At 36.1% G+C, this 18,876-nt stretch overlaps 1 protein-coding gene across 2 annotated transcripts; it reads left to right on the forward strand.

Annotated features, from left to right (window-relative positions):
• The first annotated feature begins 838 nt into the window (after positions 1 to 838).
• On the forward strand, positions 839 to 11,426 carry LOC135740254 (neutral cholesterol ester hydrolase 1-like). 2 transcript variants are annotated; one of them, XM_065258439.2, is made up of 6 exons: positions 839 to 1,546; positions 1,688 to 1,751; positions 5,542 to 5,773; positions 5,900 to 5,969; positions 6,065 to 6,236; positions 9,023 to 11,426. In XM_065258439.2, exons 2-6 carry the CDS (start codon positions 1,713 to 1,715, stop codon positions 9,641 to 9,643), a joined length of 1,134 nt encoding a protein of 377 aa, XP_065114511.1. In that variant the 5' UTR covers positions 839 to 1,546; positions 1,688 to 1,712; the 3' UTR covers positions 9,644 to 11,426. The 2 variants fall into 2 exon arrangements, with proteins under 2 accessions (XP_065114511.1, XP_065114509.1); XM_065258437.2 differs by lacking the exon at positions 839 to 1,546 and having other exon boundaries at positions 1,557 to 1,751.
• Positions 11,427 to 18,876: the final 7,450 nt, after the last annotated feature.

Consider the following 18,876-nt stretch of genomic DNA (forward strand, 5'->3'; position numbering starts at 1 on the left):
TGGTCTGACTAGTTGAACTCTCGAACAAATACCTCGTCTAAAAAAACAAATGTTTTTGTTTCCGAGGTAATCTATGTGTCGATTATTTTGCTTGTTATATAAATAAACTACGTTTAAAGTACTTTGTTGTTATTTATTCTTAGCGGACTTTACCGGAAGTTACGTGAAAACCACGAAAGCCGCTTGTTTATGTTGTTATTGCTGAAACCGTCTATAAACCCAAGTTGGTGATAGGAAGTGGTCAACATCTAAAACGCAGCACTTTCTCCTGCTTTTTAAAGTGCTCGCCTCTGAACACAAGTTTTTTTTTTGGTATGTGCTTGGTTTATATCATTAGCAATGTTAGCAGAAATACAGTTGAATATCAGTAGTTAAAAAAGCCAATAAATAAAAACTTGCACATATAGATTTACAACTAAAAATAAATCAACAAAATTCTATACAATAATAAAAGTTATTCAACATAACAACAGCATATAATTAGCTGAAAACAGAAAACACTTTTTTTAATTCTTCATTGGACTGTCATCTAGTAACTGTACCCTATATCCACAGAAAAAAACCAACAGTTTTTACAGAAACATGTGAGAATACTCGGAATGACATGCACATACTGCATAAACATTTCTGCATATATGAACATTTTGTTTAAAGAGGAAAACTAGCTTTCATTAAACAGTATTGATACATTAAATTAAGTTATTTTTCAAAAAAAAAATGATAATAAAAATGATTCACTGTATAATCTTCCAGTAGTTTTGACACCACTGTGTGATGAAAATGGCCAAATAAATTCTAAGTCATTTCTACTAAACACCTTTAAAAAAAAGAAAATATTAAATATGTGATAATATGTAATATGTATGATAAAATGAAAGCAGATGTGGATCTGAAACTTCAGTTCAGAAAACTTATCTATATTGTTTTAACGGAAGAAAGAAGTTCTTTCCTTTTCCCTTTCATTTTTCATATCTCATCACTGTAGGCGATGTAAAGAAAGAAGTCTTCTTCTTGGTGCTCAGTTGACCCATTGTGGCAGAGGTCGGGGGAATGACGTTGTTTACGAAGAAGACGTAAATAAGTGTTGTTATAAATTTACAAAAGAGTTCCTCAAACCAAAGCTTTTAAAGAGATAAGTAAATTGAGAGTAGCCTATAATATTTTATAGAAAAAAATATATAAATAAATATACACATATCTCTTATTTCTCTCTTCACATCGTCATGTTTTAAACACGCATATATCTTGGTATTAATCTTTAAATTATTGTAAATTTAGACTCGGTTCAGACAGTATATTTAATATTCATAGCTATAATAATATTACAGCACTTTTAAGAATGGCTTTGTTTTAATGTAGTAAGACAATGAACTCTAACTAAAGTGTGTATTTAACTTTATTCTTGTGAAATATTTGGGGTTTATTTTACTTCATGCTTCGACTCCTGTCCTCGCGTCTTTCCTCGATTGCATCCTAGAGGGTGGAGCTATGCACGAGGAAAGGAAACGCCCATATTTGTAGCGCTTCCCACAAGTTATTTATTGAGGTAAGAAACTGTTGCGATACACTTGACTGACGTTTCTTACACAGGTCCACCTCTTTGGACATTTAACAAAATAATGATGTGGCGAATATTGCTTTTACTGCCGATAGCACTGGCTTATTACTTTTATCTGCCTTTGCCCAGCACATTTCCAGAGAAATGGAAGTTAATGATGAACGATGCAGCAATAAGGACCATGATGCACGTGGTAAGTATTATTTTTATAGTTTGCATTTCTCTATGTGGTTACATAAAAGTCGTTCATGCATGCCTATCACTGCTGAAAATACAGTACCGAAATTCTAATGGATTTGTATGGAAACTTCAAAATGGAACTTGTAATGTTATTGCGCTCACGTTTGGGAGTCCTACATAAAACGTCTAATTTAGCATATGTTAAAAATGAAGAATGTATGAATAATAAAAGACAAAGTTAAAAAAGATAAAGGAGCTGGTTAGGATGATGAGCTTGATTCCTGCGGATCCCTTTTCCACTTCCTGTGAATGATGCAGCAGAAGCTTACTACTACTACTACTACTACTACTACTACTACATGCTTACTATGTGCTCTGGTAAGTTTTACTTTCTTTGATATTAAAATTTAGATAGCTGTAGTCAGAGCTTTAACGTGTCAACACAGTATCTCCAAGATAATAATCTCAGTTAAGAACTGTGGCTGGAATTTTATTAAAGGTATAGTTCACCCAAAAATATTAATTCTGTCATCATTTACTCACCTTCATGTTGTTACAAACCGGTATAAATTATTTTTGTTCTGATGAAAACAAAGCAAGATATTTTTTAGAAATGTTTGTAACCAAACCATTCGTGGACCCCATTTACTTCCACAGTATTATTTTTTCTACTATGGAAGTAGGGTGACCATACGTGCCATTCTTCCCGGACGCGTCCTGGCCAGGATTTCGGTGCATCTTCCAGAAGTCGTATTTGTTGACCGCATACGCCATTCAGTTAAAAACATAATACATACAATAGTAGTTTCATTCTTACCTTAAAATGTAACGGTTGCTTTTCTGTAATAATAATAATAATCCTCTATGACGTATGCGGTCGACAAATACGACTTCCGGAAGACGCACCCGAAATCCTGGCCAGGACGCGTCCGGGAAGAATGGCACGTATGGTCACCCTACTTCCATAGTAGAAAAAATAATACTGTGGAAGTAAATGGGGTCCACGAATGGTTTGGTTACAAACATTTCTAAAAAATATCTTGCTTTGTTTTCATCAGAACAAAGAAATGTATGCGGGTTTGTAACAACAAAACAAGAGTGAGTAAATAATGACAGAATTTTCATTTTTGGGTGAACTATATTTTTAAGGTTATGTCTGCAGTGTACAGTGCATATTTAGCATGATGGGAAGATAATCCCTTTTGTCAACAACTTCAAGTTTTATCTCTGAGGGTGTGGATGTGAGCTATGTGAGAAGACAAAGTGGACAAATCCACAAATATGCTGCAGAGCGACACAATCTCGTTAATTTCAATAAAGGCCTGGCGAAATCCAACGACAATGGCCATTTCTCAGCTTCCGGAGCCGGAGGTAGCATATGCAGGCAGGCAGTATTCGTTATCAAGTGTGGTTTATTTTATCAAGCGTGGTTTATTTAAGTTAACTGAGCATTATGTTTGCTAGTCAAAAGCATATTACAACAATGTATGATTAATTAAGAATAATAGTCAACTTTATAATTGTTAATATTCTGAAATAAGACAGTCTTAATGATTGCAGCCTAGTACAGATGTGACCTCTGGAGGCTGCAGCGTTCGGATTGAGAAACGGCCAGTGAGTGACCGTTACTGATAGGAAATGGGCACGTCCAGCTACGTGACAAAGTACAGAAAAGTTCAACTTTATACAAATAGTGTGTAGAGTGATTTTAAGAAGCGATTAATGCCACCCCAATACCTTTAGTTCCAATGACTCTGCAAATTACACTGCATCACATATCTTATCAAAAATGATACCACTTTGTATTGGAAGTATAAACCTAAGTTGGTGATAGGAAGTGGGCACGTCCAGCTACGCGACAAAGTACAGAAAAGTTCAAATTTAAATAAATGATGAGGGATTTTCAGAAGTGATAAATGCAAGCAAATTACATTGCAGAGGATATTGTAGAGTTGAAACTGTAGAACATGTTCTTGTCAAAACTTTACAATAAAGTTGTATTGTTAACATACATGCATGAACAAACATTTGGCAGGTTTTTCAGCATTTATTAATCTTTGATAATAAATTAATGCAAATACAATACATCATTTTTAGCAGGTTCTGTTTTTATTCAGCAGGGCGTGCCATGAACATTTCGTTCTAACATGTTTTTAAATCTTAGATTTGATATATTGGTTACTAGAATTTCAAAATGGTATCAATGTTAAATAAGCCATTTTTAAAGATTAGTGTCAGTTGTTAAAAAAACACTACATTCCATCGAGAATAATACCAACACAGTACTGAAATACATTTGAATCTTTTTAACTATTTAAAAAAATTTTTTCCAGTGATCCACTGCTGTTCCAAAAGAGGACACACACATGAAGGACTGTTTACTTTGAATTTTTTAAAACTTCTGCTAAACAAAGGTCTTCTGAGGGTAATCCACGCGGTGTTGTTGTAGAAATATCCATATTTAAAACTTTATTAACGTAAATAACTACCTTCCGGTAGCACCGCCATCTTAGACTCCTCTGTATTCAGGAGAGAGTATTAGCGTAGTGTACGCACTTTTCTTAGTGACGTATGACAAATTCGGAGGGCGGGGGCACAGAGCAGCAGCAGAGTAGCCTCCATAGGCTGCGCAAGATCTCATCCTGAATGCGGACGCGACTAAGATGGCGGCGCTACCGGAAGGTATTTATTTTCGTTAATAAAGTTTTAAATATGGATATTTCTACAACAACACCGCGCGGATTACCCTCAGAAGACCTTTGTTTATCATCCTGGAGCCGTTTGGTTTCAATTTGTGAAGGAGGGACGCACTTTTGGAAAAAGTGGATCGCCGACTACGTTTCCCCCAGTGGACGCAGTTCTACAAATAGGAGTACTATGAAAAGTTGCCTGCTTCCACTTTTGTGTCTTTAAACGCTCGTTTTTTTGAAGTCGACAGCTTATAAAAACTTATTTCTGTTTTTTTTGCTTGTTAGCTGTACACCTTGTCACACAGCAGCTTTTAGGTATTATTCTGTTTTTTTAATCTGTAAATAAGTTTTTATAAGCTGTCGACCCCAAAAAATGAGCGTTTAAAGACACAAAAGTGGAAACAGGGAACTTTTCATAGTACTCCTATTATTAGAACTGTGTCCACTAGAGGGAAACTTAGTCGGCGATCCACTTTTTCCTCCTTAAAGGCTGAGTTTTACGGCTTGACAGCTTAAAACACTTATTTCTGTTTTTTTTGGCTTGTTAGCTGTACATATTGTCACACAGCAGCTTTTAGGCATTATTCTGTTTTTTGTTATAAGCCAGAAATGACAAGAAGGCAGCCTCTCGCAATACAAAGTCAATGGAGACGGTTGGATTGTTTTCCCCCCGGTGGGCGTGGTTTTCAGGTTATGTCTCTATAGCAGGGGACTATTTTCGGGCAGTGCGTAATATCGTAATATCTAGCTGCAGCCATTATTAAAAAATATTAATAATTATTAAATTATGGCTAAGACCTGTATCTACAAATGTATACATTTCAGATTAATGTAAAATGTATTTGAGTTTTAAAACATGTTTTGTCCATATATCTTTATAATGGTCTCTGTGGGTCTCTACTGGTAATCTATCGGTGACATGTTATCTAGTAGATGGGAACCAGTAGAACTCCTACTGGAATAAGACCCAATGGCTTATAATGGTAATTGCAATAGAAACTAATTTGTGTTCTTTTTCATCAGGAAAATGTTTGTGTGTTTGGCCTATGTACTGGTGGTATATTTATGTGTAAGAGATATTTAAAAAAATCTGCTCTTTGATCTGTCTTGCAGAGTTTTTTTGCTCACAAACTTGGACTGAGTCACCCCTTCAGTTTTGTGCAATTGGCTATGTCAGGGGATATTATAAAGAATCCCGAGTCTAGCCCAGGCGTCCGGGTCACAGATACGTCCTTTGCTGGAGTCGAGGCGCGAGTGTTTGAATCCACTTCAGAAGGCCTTCAGAAAGATTTAAAAAGAGGAGTGGTTTATTTTCATGGAGGTGGATGGACTATTGCTAGTGCAAGTAGGTGATAATATGCAGTACTTTAAAATCCATGTGATTTATGTGAATACAACATTTAAAAAATGTATTTATTGTCACAAGTTTACCTAATCTATGATAAAAATATTCAATCTCTATGTCTTCAAGGGATAAGAGATTATGACACTCTGTGTAGGACAATGGCCAAAGAATTGGATGCAGTTGTTATATCTGTCGAGTAAGAAATGCTGGATATTTTCCTGGATCTTATAATATGTTACATTATTTTATTGCTTCTGAAGCAAAGTTAAGTTTTTTTATTTGTATTCTCAGGTACCGTCTGGCCCCTAAGGCACGATTCCCTGATCAGTTCAATGATGCTTTTCAGGCCGCAAAAAATATCCTGACAGCGGAGGTGTTAGCTAAGTACTCTATAGACCCGAAACGAGTGGCTGTGTCAGGTGACAGCGCTGGGGGGAATCTTGCTGCTGCTGTCAGCCAACAGGTATTTAATCAGAAATAAATGTATGGTGTCTACATTGCCAAATCTATGCTTATTGAGATTACTATTGAAGTAGACAGAGCTTAAAAAAAAAATAAAAAGGAAGTAGTTTCCTAAAGAAATATGTTAAAACATCAGTACTTTTTTCATTGGCTACTATCTCAAGCTGTGTGCATTGCTACTTTGTAGCTAAGCCAATCACAAAATGTTCCCTCTACCAGTCAGTAGGATGTGCTAAATGTCATGTTTTTAAAATAGACTAGTCAGTGATACCTGTCAACTATGTTTCTTTAAAAATGCAGACTTAGTTCCCTACCTAGGCTGGTTTTACCTGACCAGAACATGTTTCTAGAACATGTATTATTATTTATAACATAAATTATATATTTGATCGATTCATGATAAATTAACCAAATTTTGGAAACTTTTGTAAAGAGAAAAACACTTAAATTAAATTAGTTTAAGGAATAGTTCAAAATTCTGTCATTTTTCTCATCCTCATGTTGTTCCAGACCTGTATGAGTTTCTTTTTTGTGATGAACACAAAAGAAGATATTTTGATAAATTATGGTAATGACTATTAATCAGTGAGTACCATCAACTGTGTGCCTACCTTCACTAATAAAAATGTCTTCATCATTTATCACAGTACTTCTGTAGTTTTAGTTTTTCCTACTAAGGTCTCAATGGTCTCAAAATATTTTCTTTTGTCTTTATTAGAAAAAAATAAGGATGAGTAAATAATGATAGAATCTACATTTTTAGCTAAACTACCCCTTTAATAATAGGTCCATTTATAGCTATTTATTTTACAGTACGCGTACTTACCTTGTACGGTAACACTTTATTTTACGGTGTCTTTGTTACACATGTTACATGTAATTATTATAGTAATAACAGTTAATTATGCATAATTACATGCAACTAACCCTAAACCAAACCCTAATCCTAACCCCAACCCTATATTTAGTACATTTTATTAATGATTATTACTTAGTACTTAAAAGTATAATTACACTGTAACAGTGATACCGTAAAATAAAGTGTGACCCCTTGTACATATATGGTACATATGTTGTGCTTACAGACAAATGTGTGGTACTTACTTTTGAGTATCTACATAGTAATTGGTAAATGGTATTATTATTACTGTACTTACCAGTGGTACACACTTAGTTATTATGTAAGTCTAGATATGCACTGGGTAGTATCAGATACATACTAATAATGTATGTATACTGTAACTTTACAAGAAACACTACTGTTCTTACAAATTAATTTACAGTATTTAGTACTTACAGGCGCGTGTGGGTGAATGACAGGTACTTATAGTGTACATATATGATAACTATAACAAACACTACTTTACTCAAAAACTGTATATACACAATACGTCTGTAGTACTTACAGGCCAGTGCAAGTTAATGACAGGTTCTTATAGTGTACATATATGATAACTATAACAAACTGTAAAAAAATTCTGTTGAAATTTCAATGTTATTGCATTTAAATAAATTTCAAATATTAACAAGTCTTTATCTTTACAGAATAAAACTATACAATAACAGCCTCATGCAAAGCATTCTGGGAACCAGAAATCATCATCAACCTTTTTCTGTTTTTTGGTCCAGATTTTGTTTCCCAGAATGTTTTGCTTGATGCTGTTTTTTAGTTTTACTCTGTAAAGATAAAGACTTGTAAATGTTTAATTTTCATTTAACTTTGAACAAAATGTTGCCAGTAAAAAACATAAATGTAAATCTACGGTAAAGTACCGGCAACCCAGCTGCAATTTCTACGGAATTTTTTTACAGTACTGTACTCAAAAACTGTATATACACAATAAGTCTGTAGTACTTACAGATCAGTGCAAGTTATTTATGGTTCTTATAGTGTACATATAGGATAACTAATAATAAACACTTCTGATGTGCCATTTTTGTACTCAGTGTCCTTTATTGTACCCTTTAAACCCAGCCCCCTTGAATACCGTATGCATTAACTAATGGGTACATGTATACTATGCTATAACTTAGGTGGTAGGTCCAGTGTAAAATGCAACACTGTATTTTACAGTCCTGTTTCCATGCAGTTACAATGTATATTTACCCAGTAGTTAATGGTGCAATGTGTAGAATCCGCCGCTAGAGGGCGCACAATCAAAACAATAACAATGATGTAGATTAAAGGTCACATTCTTCCTGATCCCATTTTTTAAACCCTAGTAAGTGTGTATGTTGCTATAATACCATAAATAATACCTGTAAAGCTCAAAGTTCACTGCCAGGCGATATATTTTCTTTAATAGAATTCCTCTTTCAAAGCCTACAACAAACGGCCGGTTTGGACTACAACCCTCTATTTCTTGGTTTAATGACGTCAGCAAAAAGTTTTTTTGACTAAACTCCTCCCACATGAATACGTCAGTCCCCAGCTTTAGCTCAAACGGCTCTGCTAAGCTAAGCTGCTATCGAATCACAACACACTTAACAAACTACACAATCAAAACTCGTTACGTATTTCTGAAGGAGGGACTTCATAGAACAAGAAAGACATCAGCCTGCTTTGAGGACAGTGAAAACAGCGCCATACAGATAAGTAAATTGTGTGATAACAATCAGCCGCTCCGCAGTTGGTGGAAATCCAGCGTTAAAGGTTGTCGCGAAACTCTCTCCATCCAGATTATGCAATGTAATTATACCATGTAGATGTATAAGGCCTATATGGTACAAAAGAAAAAAATAGTTTTTTAACAACTAGAATCACATTAATTATCTGCTTTTTCACAGTTGGCCGTGGATGCAAGTGCTCCAATTAAATTTAAAGTTCAGGCCCTCATCTACCCTACGCTCCAGGCCCTGGACTTCAACACACCCTCCTTCCAGCAGAATCGCCATATCCCCATCCTGAGAGATCACCTCATGGCCCGCTTTTTATTAGAGTACCTCAATGGATCTCAAGACCTTGTTCCCTCCTTGCTGGCTAACAAGCACTCAGCTCTGGATCTGGGTCATGAGGTAGCAGCAGCTAAAGCGAAGATCAACTGGACCCAGCTTCTACCGGTGGCCTTTCAGAAGAACTATAAGCCAGTGGTGCCACTTCAGGGTGACCCAAAGCTGCATGAGATGCTGCCAGGGTTGCTGGATGTAAGAGCAGCTCCATTATTAGCTGAACAGGAAGTGTTGAAGGTCGTCCCACCCACCTACATCATGGTTTGTGAGCATGACGTTTTGAGAGATGATGGCCTGATGTACGCCAAACGACTGGAGCAAGCTGGAGTGCCCGTTACCATTGATCATTATAAAGATGGATTTCACGGATCCATAAACTTTGTTTTTGTGTCCTCTCCATTCGAAGTTTCAGTGAAAAGTTTTCGTAACTACATGAAGTGGCTAAACGAGAACCTGTAGGTTTTTTATATACATATAAGGGACAATTTCCTTATTGAATACATTTTTTGATTATAAGCATTTTTTAAATTTAAAATGTATTTTGTGGAAAAAATAAATAGGCGTATATAATGTTTCAGGACCTCACAACAAATTAATTATGGGTGTAGTTGGTTTAAGGGCTTTGGAATATTTAATGGCTTAATTTGATTTATAAATTATTTATGCAGGGCTAAAAAGGATATACTAGATTTTACAAGAGGTTATGTTGGACACTGAAACTAGTTTATTTTTTTATTTGCAGTCATAAACACTGGAATTAAATATACAAGATTGTATCTGGAACCCACTCTGTGAAAACCCAGCAAAAGTCTTTTTTTGTGTTTTACTGGTTTTTACATAAAACCATCTAATAACGTAAAGAACATTCTGTAAAAATACAACCTTGATTTATTTTATATTTATATTGACCACGGCCAAAATTAAGCCATGTCTATTGCTCCTTATTTTATAATGATATTGAGATTTTAACCTGGATTTTACAGACAGGGTCATATAATATTATTATAAAACAGTATAAAACAAATGTCTCTATTTAAAAGTTGGTATATCTGTGCAAAAGTCTTAGGCCACCATGCTACCATTAGATTTGTTGTTTTTGCAATTGTATAGTGATCATATATAATTATGTATGAGTCTCTTTATTAGAATACAACCAGAAAATACAGGAAATGTGAATGTAGTATTAAAAACTGTATGAAAGTATAAGCTGAAGTGTCAAGTATTTAGGGTAAACTCCCACTTGAGCAATAGCAGGCAGCTGCAGGATCTCTTAAACGTAATTGAAATTAAATCCTAATTCTAATCGAATGAAAAAAAAAACTCAAGATGTGTTTTGTGCCAAGAGAGGTCACACTAAATACTGACTGATGCCTGAAGAAGACATTTAGTTCTATAAATTGTTTTTTTATTTTGTGTACATATTTCCTGTATTTTTGTTTGTATCTAAATAAAAGAGTAAAAAATAATTAAACTTTCCTGGTGATGTTGGCCTAAGACTTTTGCACGTACTGTATATGTCTATATATATCTATATCTTTATCGTCCAGTAGTAGGTAGCACAAGCCAGGCTATAAAATATATACTGTACATGTTTACATATAGCCTATACCTCGTATCTGTTAAAATACAACACTGTTGGGAAATTTTTTTTACCTCTGTCTGGGTGATGAAGAACATCTTTGGCAGTTTCTTCGCTCTTGGCAGTCAGGAGTTTTGACATAAGGGAATTTCCTAAAAACCGAGCAGTGTGGTGCTTTAAAGAAACATGAGCTGGAAGGGAGCCGTGGAGGGAAACTATCCATCACTGTTAGCGCATGGGAAACGCCGGGGGTGCAGATAAGCTCAGTGGAATGCTGCTGCATGATGTTTTTCTACTTACCTGTGAGAACTTACTTGATTATTTTACTTTGGTGTTTTCCTCTAATTGAGAGCGTGGAGATAATCAATGTTTTACTGTATTTCTAGGGGTAATGTACTACGGACAGTGTCTAAAAGGGATCTGAAATTAAACAACTTTTAAGTTTTGTAATGAGATGATCCTAATTGCAATACTTACACATTTAGACATTTTGTCCGTTTGGAAGCTTTTACTGTTTTGCAAAACATATTTTTACCGGTATGTTGAGTGTGAGAATCACTGATATTTTGTATGATTTTTCGTTAGATTGTGATTGTTTTGAGGGTGTGTGAAATGTGTCATTTGTTTTGAATCAGTTTGTCTTTTACACAATAAAATATATGAGAAGGGAAGAAATGGATACTTTTGCTTTTCTCATTTTTTGTCATTCTTGTTTTTCTCTTGAGATAAAGAGTCTTGCAACTTGTGTTTCATATAAGATCTTGATGTACACAGATTTGCAAAGAAATGTTGGTAACAACTCTACAACAATAAAGTTGTATTTGTTAACATTAGTAAATGCTAAGTAAAGAATAATTTCCTGGTCATTGAATTATTTGAACATAATGGACACCTGAGGTGGTAATGCAGCTATGATGCATCACCAATTAGAATAATGCATTTAACAGCCCTGTGGTATAACATGAATTAACAATAGGGATGCACCGATACTGGTATCGGCCTCTAAACCACATTTTCTAAAGTACTCGTACTCATTAAAAGTCCCCCGATACCTGGAATCGATACCACGGTCTGAGAAATGTCTATTTTGAGCAGCGTGTAAGGGGTTAATGCCTCTTGTGTTGTCCAAAGAGGCAGAGTTTACAACAAACTGGAAAACTAGTCCTTTGTTTTTTTGTTAAATTATATGACTAAAGCTGTTACCTGTAAATTTAAATCATGTTTTTTTATTAAGTACTCGGTATCGGTATCGGCAAGTACTGAAATGCAAGTACTCTTACTCGTATTCCAAAAAAGTGGTATCGGTGCATCCCTAATTAACAATGAACAATACAGTTTTAACTAATGAAAACAGTTACGACTTTTGATTTTAAAATTGTAATGGTAAATGCTGAAATTAACATTTTTATAAAAGCTGTACTATTATTTATTCTTAGTTCTTGTTACTCCATGCACAGGGCTATTAAATGCTTTATTCTGCACACCCATGAAGTAGTTCCAGGTCAGTTGACCGCATTACAGTTTTATATCACTACACCAAGTTTAACCAAAATAACGGATTTATTTCGTTTCAACATTGTGTGGTAGCAAAAGAAATAAATAGAAAAGAATGAATGAATAAGAGAAGAAAATGAATACAGTAGGCCTAAATAAACACTGCTGCCTTTAGTTCAGATTTGTTTTTTGCTTTATTCATGCAAATCTAAAACTAGAATAAATTATGCATAAATAATATTGAAATATTGATTGTTCACGTTGTTCCCATAACTGCAAACACAAGTGCAAATACTTTACTTCAAAAGCAGTGAGTAGTGCAACTACAGTCTCTCTTTTAATTCCTCCCTCGCTACTGCCTTTTCACTTTCTGTCTCGCTCGCTTGCTCGCCGTCTCTCTCTCTCTGACATTTTGGAATAAGCAAAGGAAGCTTTAGATGTGATGCATAAGAAAACAGTCCTACTCACAATAGCATTTTAAAAACAAAACCTGTCAAATGGACATAGGACAGCATAACGATCAATCGTGACTAATCGTTTGCAGAATAAAAGTTTTTGTTTGCATCATATATGTGTGTGTACTGTGTATGATAATTATGTATATATAAATACAGATGCATGTATATATTTAAGAAATATTTATATGTATATACACTCACCTAAAGGATTATTAGGAACACCATACTAATACTGTGTTTGACCCCCTTTTGCGTTCAAAACTGCCTTAATTCAATGTGACATTGATTTAACAAGGTGCTGAAAGCATTCTTTTAAAAAGTTGACCCGTATTGATAGGATAGCATCTTGCAGTTGATGGAGATTTGTGGGATGCACATCCAGGGCACGAAGCTCCTGTTCCAACACATCCCAAAGATGCTCTATTGGGTTGAGATCTGGTGACTGTTGGGGCCATTTTAGTACAGTGAACTCATTGTCATGTTCAAGAAAACAATTTGAAATTATTCGAGCTTTGTGACATGGTGCATTTTCCTGCTGGAAGTAGCCATCAGAGGAAGGGTACATGGTGGTCATAAAGGGATGGACATGGTCAGAAACAATGCTCAGGTAGGCCGAGGCATTTTAACGACGCCTAATTGGCACTAAGGGGCCTAAAGTGTGCCAAGAAAACATCCCCCACACCGTTACACCACCACCAGCAGCCTGCACAGTGGTAACAAGGCATGATGGATCCATTTTTTCATTTTGTTTACGCCAAATTCTGACTCTACCATCTGAATGTCTCAACAGAAATTGATTCTCATCCGACCAGGCAACATTTTTCCAGTCTTCAACTGTCCAATTTTGGTGATCTCGTGCAAATTGTAGCCTTTTTCCTATTTGTAGTGGAGATGAGTGGTACCCGGTCGGGTCTTCTGCTGTTGTAGGCCATCCACCTCAAGGTTGTGCGTGTTGTGGCTTCACAAATGCTTTGCTGCATACCTCAGTTGTAACGAGTGGTTAATTATTTCAGTCAAAGTTGCTCTTCTATCAGCTTAAATCAGTCAGACCATTCTCCTCTGACCTCTAGCATCAACAAGGCATTTTCGCCCACAGGACTGCCGCATACTGGATGTTTTTCCCTTTTCACAACATTCTTTGTAAACCCTAGAAATGCTTGTGCCTGAAAATCCCAGTAACTGAGCAGATTGTGAAATACTCAGACCGGCCCGTCTGGCACCAACAACCATGCCACGCTCAAAATTGCTTAAATCACCTTTCTTTCCCATTCTGTCATTCAGTTTGGAGTTCAGGAGATTGTCTTGACCAGGACCACACCCCTAAATGCATTGAAGCAACTGCCATGTGACTGGTTGATTAGATAATTGCATTAATGAGAAATTGAACAGGTGTTCTTAATAATCCTTTAGGTGAGTGACCATTTTATATTTATATATAATTTCTATTATATATAAATATTGAATCTATAAATATATCTTTTTTCTTAAAATTATACATGTATGTGTGTGTATTTATATATACATATTTATATACACAGTTCACACACATACAGTATATGATGTAAACAAAAATTTTATTCTGCAAACGATTAGTTGCGTTTAATCATTTTGCAGCCTTAATTCGAACAATGCCTTAAGGTGTGGTAATCATGGTATAAGCTGAATAACGGGCCACCCGACTAAATTAAATTATTCTTACTTATACAACAGTTTTTTCTGGTTCTCGAATTTGATTGGCTGAGCAATATTTTAGTAGTATCATCCCTATGCTATCATCACAGGAACCACTTCACAGTTTGTATCATTCCGCCACTGGTCATTTAGGGGGGTTTGTTTAAACCACTTGAGCCGTACGGTAACAATTTGTGACTAAAGCTGCCTCCAGAGCGTACAGTCACACGCTTTAACATTCACCTGCACAAACACTGTTTTTAAACACTTTGTGTGTGTTATTCATGTCACAGACACTTAAAACAAGCACATAATTACGATAAACGAGGACAAATTGTTAGTGATGGCTAACATCGCTACCCTCTATTATTTCAGCTGTATAAGTGACAGCTGGTCATTTTAACCCCGTTTAACAGGGTTTTACACCCTAAAATAATCTATCTGTACTATCAGCACAGCCTATTAATGCTACACTAATTCGTTTTTAACAACGTATCCATCTATCAGTCTCACGTTCTTCCGTCACCTGTAATAAAAACTCACCCCAGTGAGTCAGTTTTGACATTTGAAACGAACGGCTGAAGGGGTTACCTGTCATCCTGGGCTTCGAATCCACGGTGGAAGGAAGAAGTTCCACACAAAAGAAACTTTTAAAGACACTAGGTTGTTATTTTTTACACACATGTGCTGTTGAACTGTTGTATAAACGCAATTTTGTTCTTGAGTCGTGTAATATGGCTCTATATCAGCATGGCTGTTACAGAGCCATGTCACTAATGCGTTATTAGCTAATAAACAAATACAAACTTATTTTAAAGTGTTACCGGGATTCTGGAAGGAACTCAAACATTTCACATCTCTTTCCCTCTCTTTGACCATCATTATCATCTAAACAATGATCTCATTTGTATCTTTTTTGGTTGTGTTGGGAGAAACAGTATGTGAAACATCTACAGTATCAACTTGATACTTAAATGATACATAACTTTAACAATCTCAGAACAATTGCATTTCTCTCTGGGTGTGACCCTTTCTTTGAAATCACATACTAATGGTAAACAAACCGAACAAATGAAACATAAAGAACTTATGCTTTTATTTCTCTGAAACGTATCTTTACATTCTTGGTTTTATCTACTGTTTGTTATCTTCCTTTGAAGAGATTTATCCTAGTGCTGTTTTTAAATCTCACATACGACTGTGTCAAAAGAGAGGATTTCTAATTCTTCAAGCAAAGGTGGGCAAAGTTCGCCTGCAGGCCGAACTGAACGTATCATGCTGACTGGAATAACCTGTTGTCTTTCATGCTGCGACAGAGAAACACTTGTGTGAAAAAGCAGAGATGTTTATTATCTCAACACACACTCGCGTATTAAGCCTGACTGATCGGGTCACATGATCAAACTTGATCTCATACAGCTAGATGGCAAAGTGAGGTGCTTCCTGTTCCCGGCAGCAACATAACCCGATACACTTTTTTAAACTTTGCGCAAGTTGCCTTCAGGAAGAGATTTTCATACCATGGTTTCAATTCCTGCGTAGATTACTATGGCGCACTGTAATGCGAGTAGTAAATGATTAATCACAGAAAGCTCTCAGATAATTTCAAAAGAAAACAAAACCGAAGGAGGTCGATGTGAACGTTGAAGTAGCGCACTAAGGAATGTTATCTTTTCACATTGTTTAGAGCTTCCTGAATTTAAGAGTTGTTGCTTGCACGAAGCCAAGCTTCCCCGTTCTGTGTTTTACTATTTATGCATTTGGCAGGCGCTTGATTCAAAGCAACTTTTACACATTCATGGATACATTTCTTTTTTTGGCTTATGTGTTTGCTGGGGTTCAAACCCATGGACTTTGCAAAGCAAATAATGCAATTACCAGTTGAGCTACGCTGTAAAAATTCCTTGTTGCACTTAAAATTTTAAGTTAAATCAATTGAATTTACAACTAATTTCAACTTTCCTGACTAGTGAGGAGTTGCTATGCGTTTTAAAAATAAAGTTGAAATAGCTTAAGCATCTTTATTTGTATAGTTTATAGCAACTTCTCACTAGTCAAAAAGGCAGTGGCGGCCGGTGACATCTTTTTTTGAGGGCGTTCGATGTGAAGTTCGTCACAACATGTTTGCAGCCCGTCATGTGTGTGGTCAGCCCAGTCTCACAAAATTTCGTTATATAGTCACGTAATTTTTTTGATTCTTTTTTTCATGATATTATCACGAATTTCCGCATTTTTCGTGATCGTATAACGAATTCCTGTTTTCGTGTGATTATCACGTATTGGTTACTCAACTGTTTTCTTATCATTGTCGCTTCGGTTTAGGGTTAGATTTACATTAAATGTCATCCCTACCCAAACCCAACTCTAACTCTAACACAGTTTAGGGTTAGAGTTAGTAACATAAAAATATAAGGGTTCGTTATACGATCACAAAAAAACGCGGAAATTTGTGATAATATCACAAAAAAAAGAATAAAAAAAATTACGTGACTATATCACTACCATCAGAGATCCTGTGTGCATCACGTGTCTTGTCAAAATAAGTGCCTGCTGCAGACGCATCTAAAGGGTTTATGATAAAAGAGACGCATCGTTTGCCAGATTCTTGCATAATCTCATGCGTAATCTGAGTTTACTGTTTAGGGAGTCATTCCAGAATTATTTTTTTTGTGATTGTTGCGGGCAAAACTCTTGATCTTGGGGCACGTTTCTTAAAAAACGTGATGGAATATCCTGGGATATTTATGCGATGAAATTGTGAGAACTTGCAAAAACTTTTTGCAGATTTTCGTTGATGTTCACGTCCCGTAATTACATCACTTCATAATGTTCCCATGGCAACAGGGGACATGCATGAAGTAAATGCAAAATTTTTCAGCTTTCTGCTAAAATATCAGTGACTTTTTGCTACGAAAATGCGGGGATTATAAAAATCATGCAAAGCCCCACATATTTTGCATGCGGAAATCTGGAATTTATGCGGCGAAAGTGCGGCGTATTTAAAAAATACGGTCGCCGCATAAATATGCGGACTTTGGCCGATTATGCATTGAGTCATGCAATCGCATAATCACGTTTTTCTAGAGGGACTGTTAAGGGAGTGTCTTGCGTGTATTTTGTGAAGTAAGCGTTTCTTATATCATAAACAGTTTTGACGTGTCTGCAGCAGGCACTTATTTTGACAAAACACATTTTGAAAACAAGAGCAACATCCCACTAAACAAAAACACGTCCAGAAGACGTCATTATAACGTCTTTGTCTACCGTTTAAAAGACGTCCACTGAGTAGCCAGAATTAAAGTTTTTGCAACGTATTTTTAGACGTCTTTTTTGTGTTGAAATTAGACGTCCTACTGACATACTTGTTGAATGTTTAAAAGACGTCTACTGGAAAGCCAGAGAGAACGTTCATTCAACGTCTTTTTTAGACGTCTTTTATGTGTTGAAATTAGACGTCCTACTGACATGCTTGTTGAACGTTTAAAAGACGTCCAGTGGGGAGCCAGAGACAACGTTCATTCAACGTCTTTTCTAGACATCTTGTATGTGTTGAAATTAGACGTCCTACTGACATGTTTGTTGAACGTTCAAAAGAAGTCCATGGAGTATCCAGAATGAAAGTTTTTGCAACGTCTTTTCTAGACGTCTTTTTTGTGTTGAAATTAGACGTCCTACTGACATGCTTGCTAAATGTTTAAAAGACATCGTTTAAAGGATGTTTTTTAAATGTTCATTATTGAAATCCAAGTGACATCCTTACAGGGTTTTTCGATGTCTTTGCAGACCTCTAAAAGACATTCATACAATTTTTTATTATGTTTAATTTCAGACATCCCTGTTGACCTCCATTTAAACCAGGTGTACAATTTTACTTCTTAAGGCCACAGTTCAAAATGGTCTTATCACCAAATATGCTACAAAGGGTTTGGACATCAACACTTTTTCAGGTACTGGATGTTGACCGTCTGCACACCTACTGCTTTAAAATATTAAATACCCATCCCCTTGGCTGACATGTACCTATCCAAGAACTTTAGGTGGGCAGAGACATTTGGTAATATGGATCACAGTATGTAAGAAGGATAAGGACGATGACAGGTAACACTAAACAGAACTTTATTTGACAGACTATGGGTAAATACCCATAACATAGACAAGAACCGACAATGAATAAAGACAATGGTAAGCATGTGTGTCTATAAAACAATTAAAGATGGTAGTTGAGGGGGTGCAAAGGATTATGGGTAATGTAGTCCAGTGAGAGAGAGCAGACGATCCCTGCAAACTTGCGCTGTGGAGAGCAATGAAGAGTAGGAGGAGGTTCTGGAGGCAGATGGATTGCCAGGAGGAGGAAGAAAGATGCAGTCCAGGATGGGGCCTTGAGCAAGGCAACACATGATCATGAGATGCTATGGAGGAGTGGAAGGAACCATCATGGAGGAGACCAGGGTGCCGACTGATGGACACAGAGCTGCAGACAGTGGCGGAAG

This window comes from Paramisgurnus dabryanus, chromosome 22 (genome assembly GCF_030506205.2).
Source record: "Paramisgurnus dabryanus chromosome 22, PD_genome_1.1, whole genome shotgun sequence".
Classification (NCBI taxonomy): domain Eukaryota; kingdom Metazoa; phylum Chordata; class Actinopteri; order Cypriniformes; family Cobitidae; genus Paramisgurnus; species Paramisgurnus dabryanus.

Coding starts and splice junctions, on each gene's coding strand:
- LOC135740254 (XM_065258437.2), top strand. CDS start 1,620: ATGATGTGGCGAATATTGCTTTTACTGCCGATAGCACTGGCTTATTAC. Junction 1,752..5,541: donor TAAGGACCATGATGCACGTG/GTAAGTATTATT, acceptor TCTGTCTTGCAG/AGTTTTTTTGCTCACAAACT. Junction 6,237..9,022: donor CTGCTGCTGTCAGCCAACAG/GTATTTAATCAG, acceptor GCTTTTTCACAG/TTGGCCGTGGATGCAAGTGC.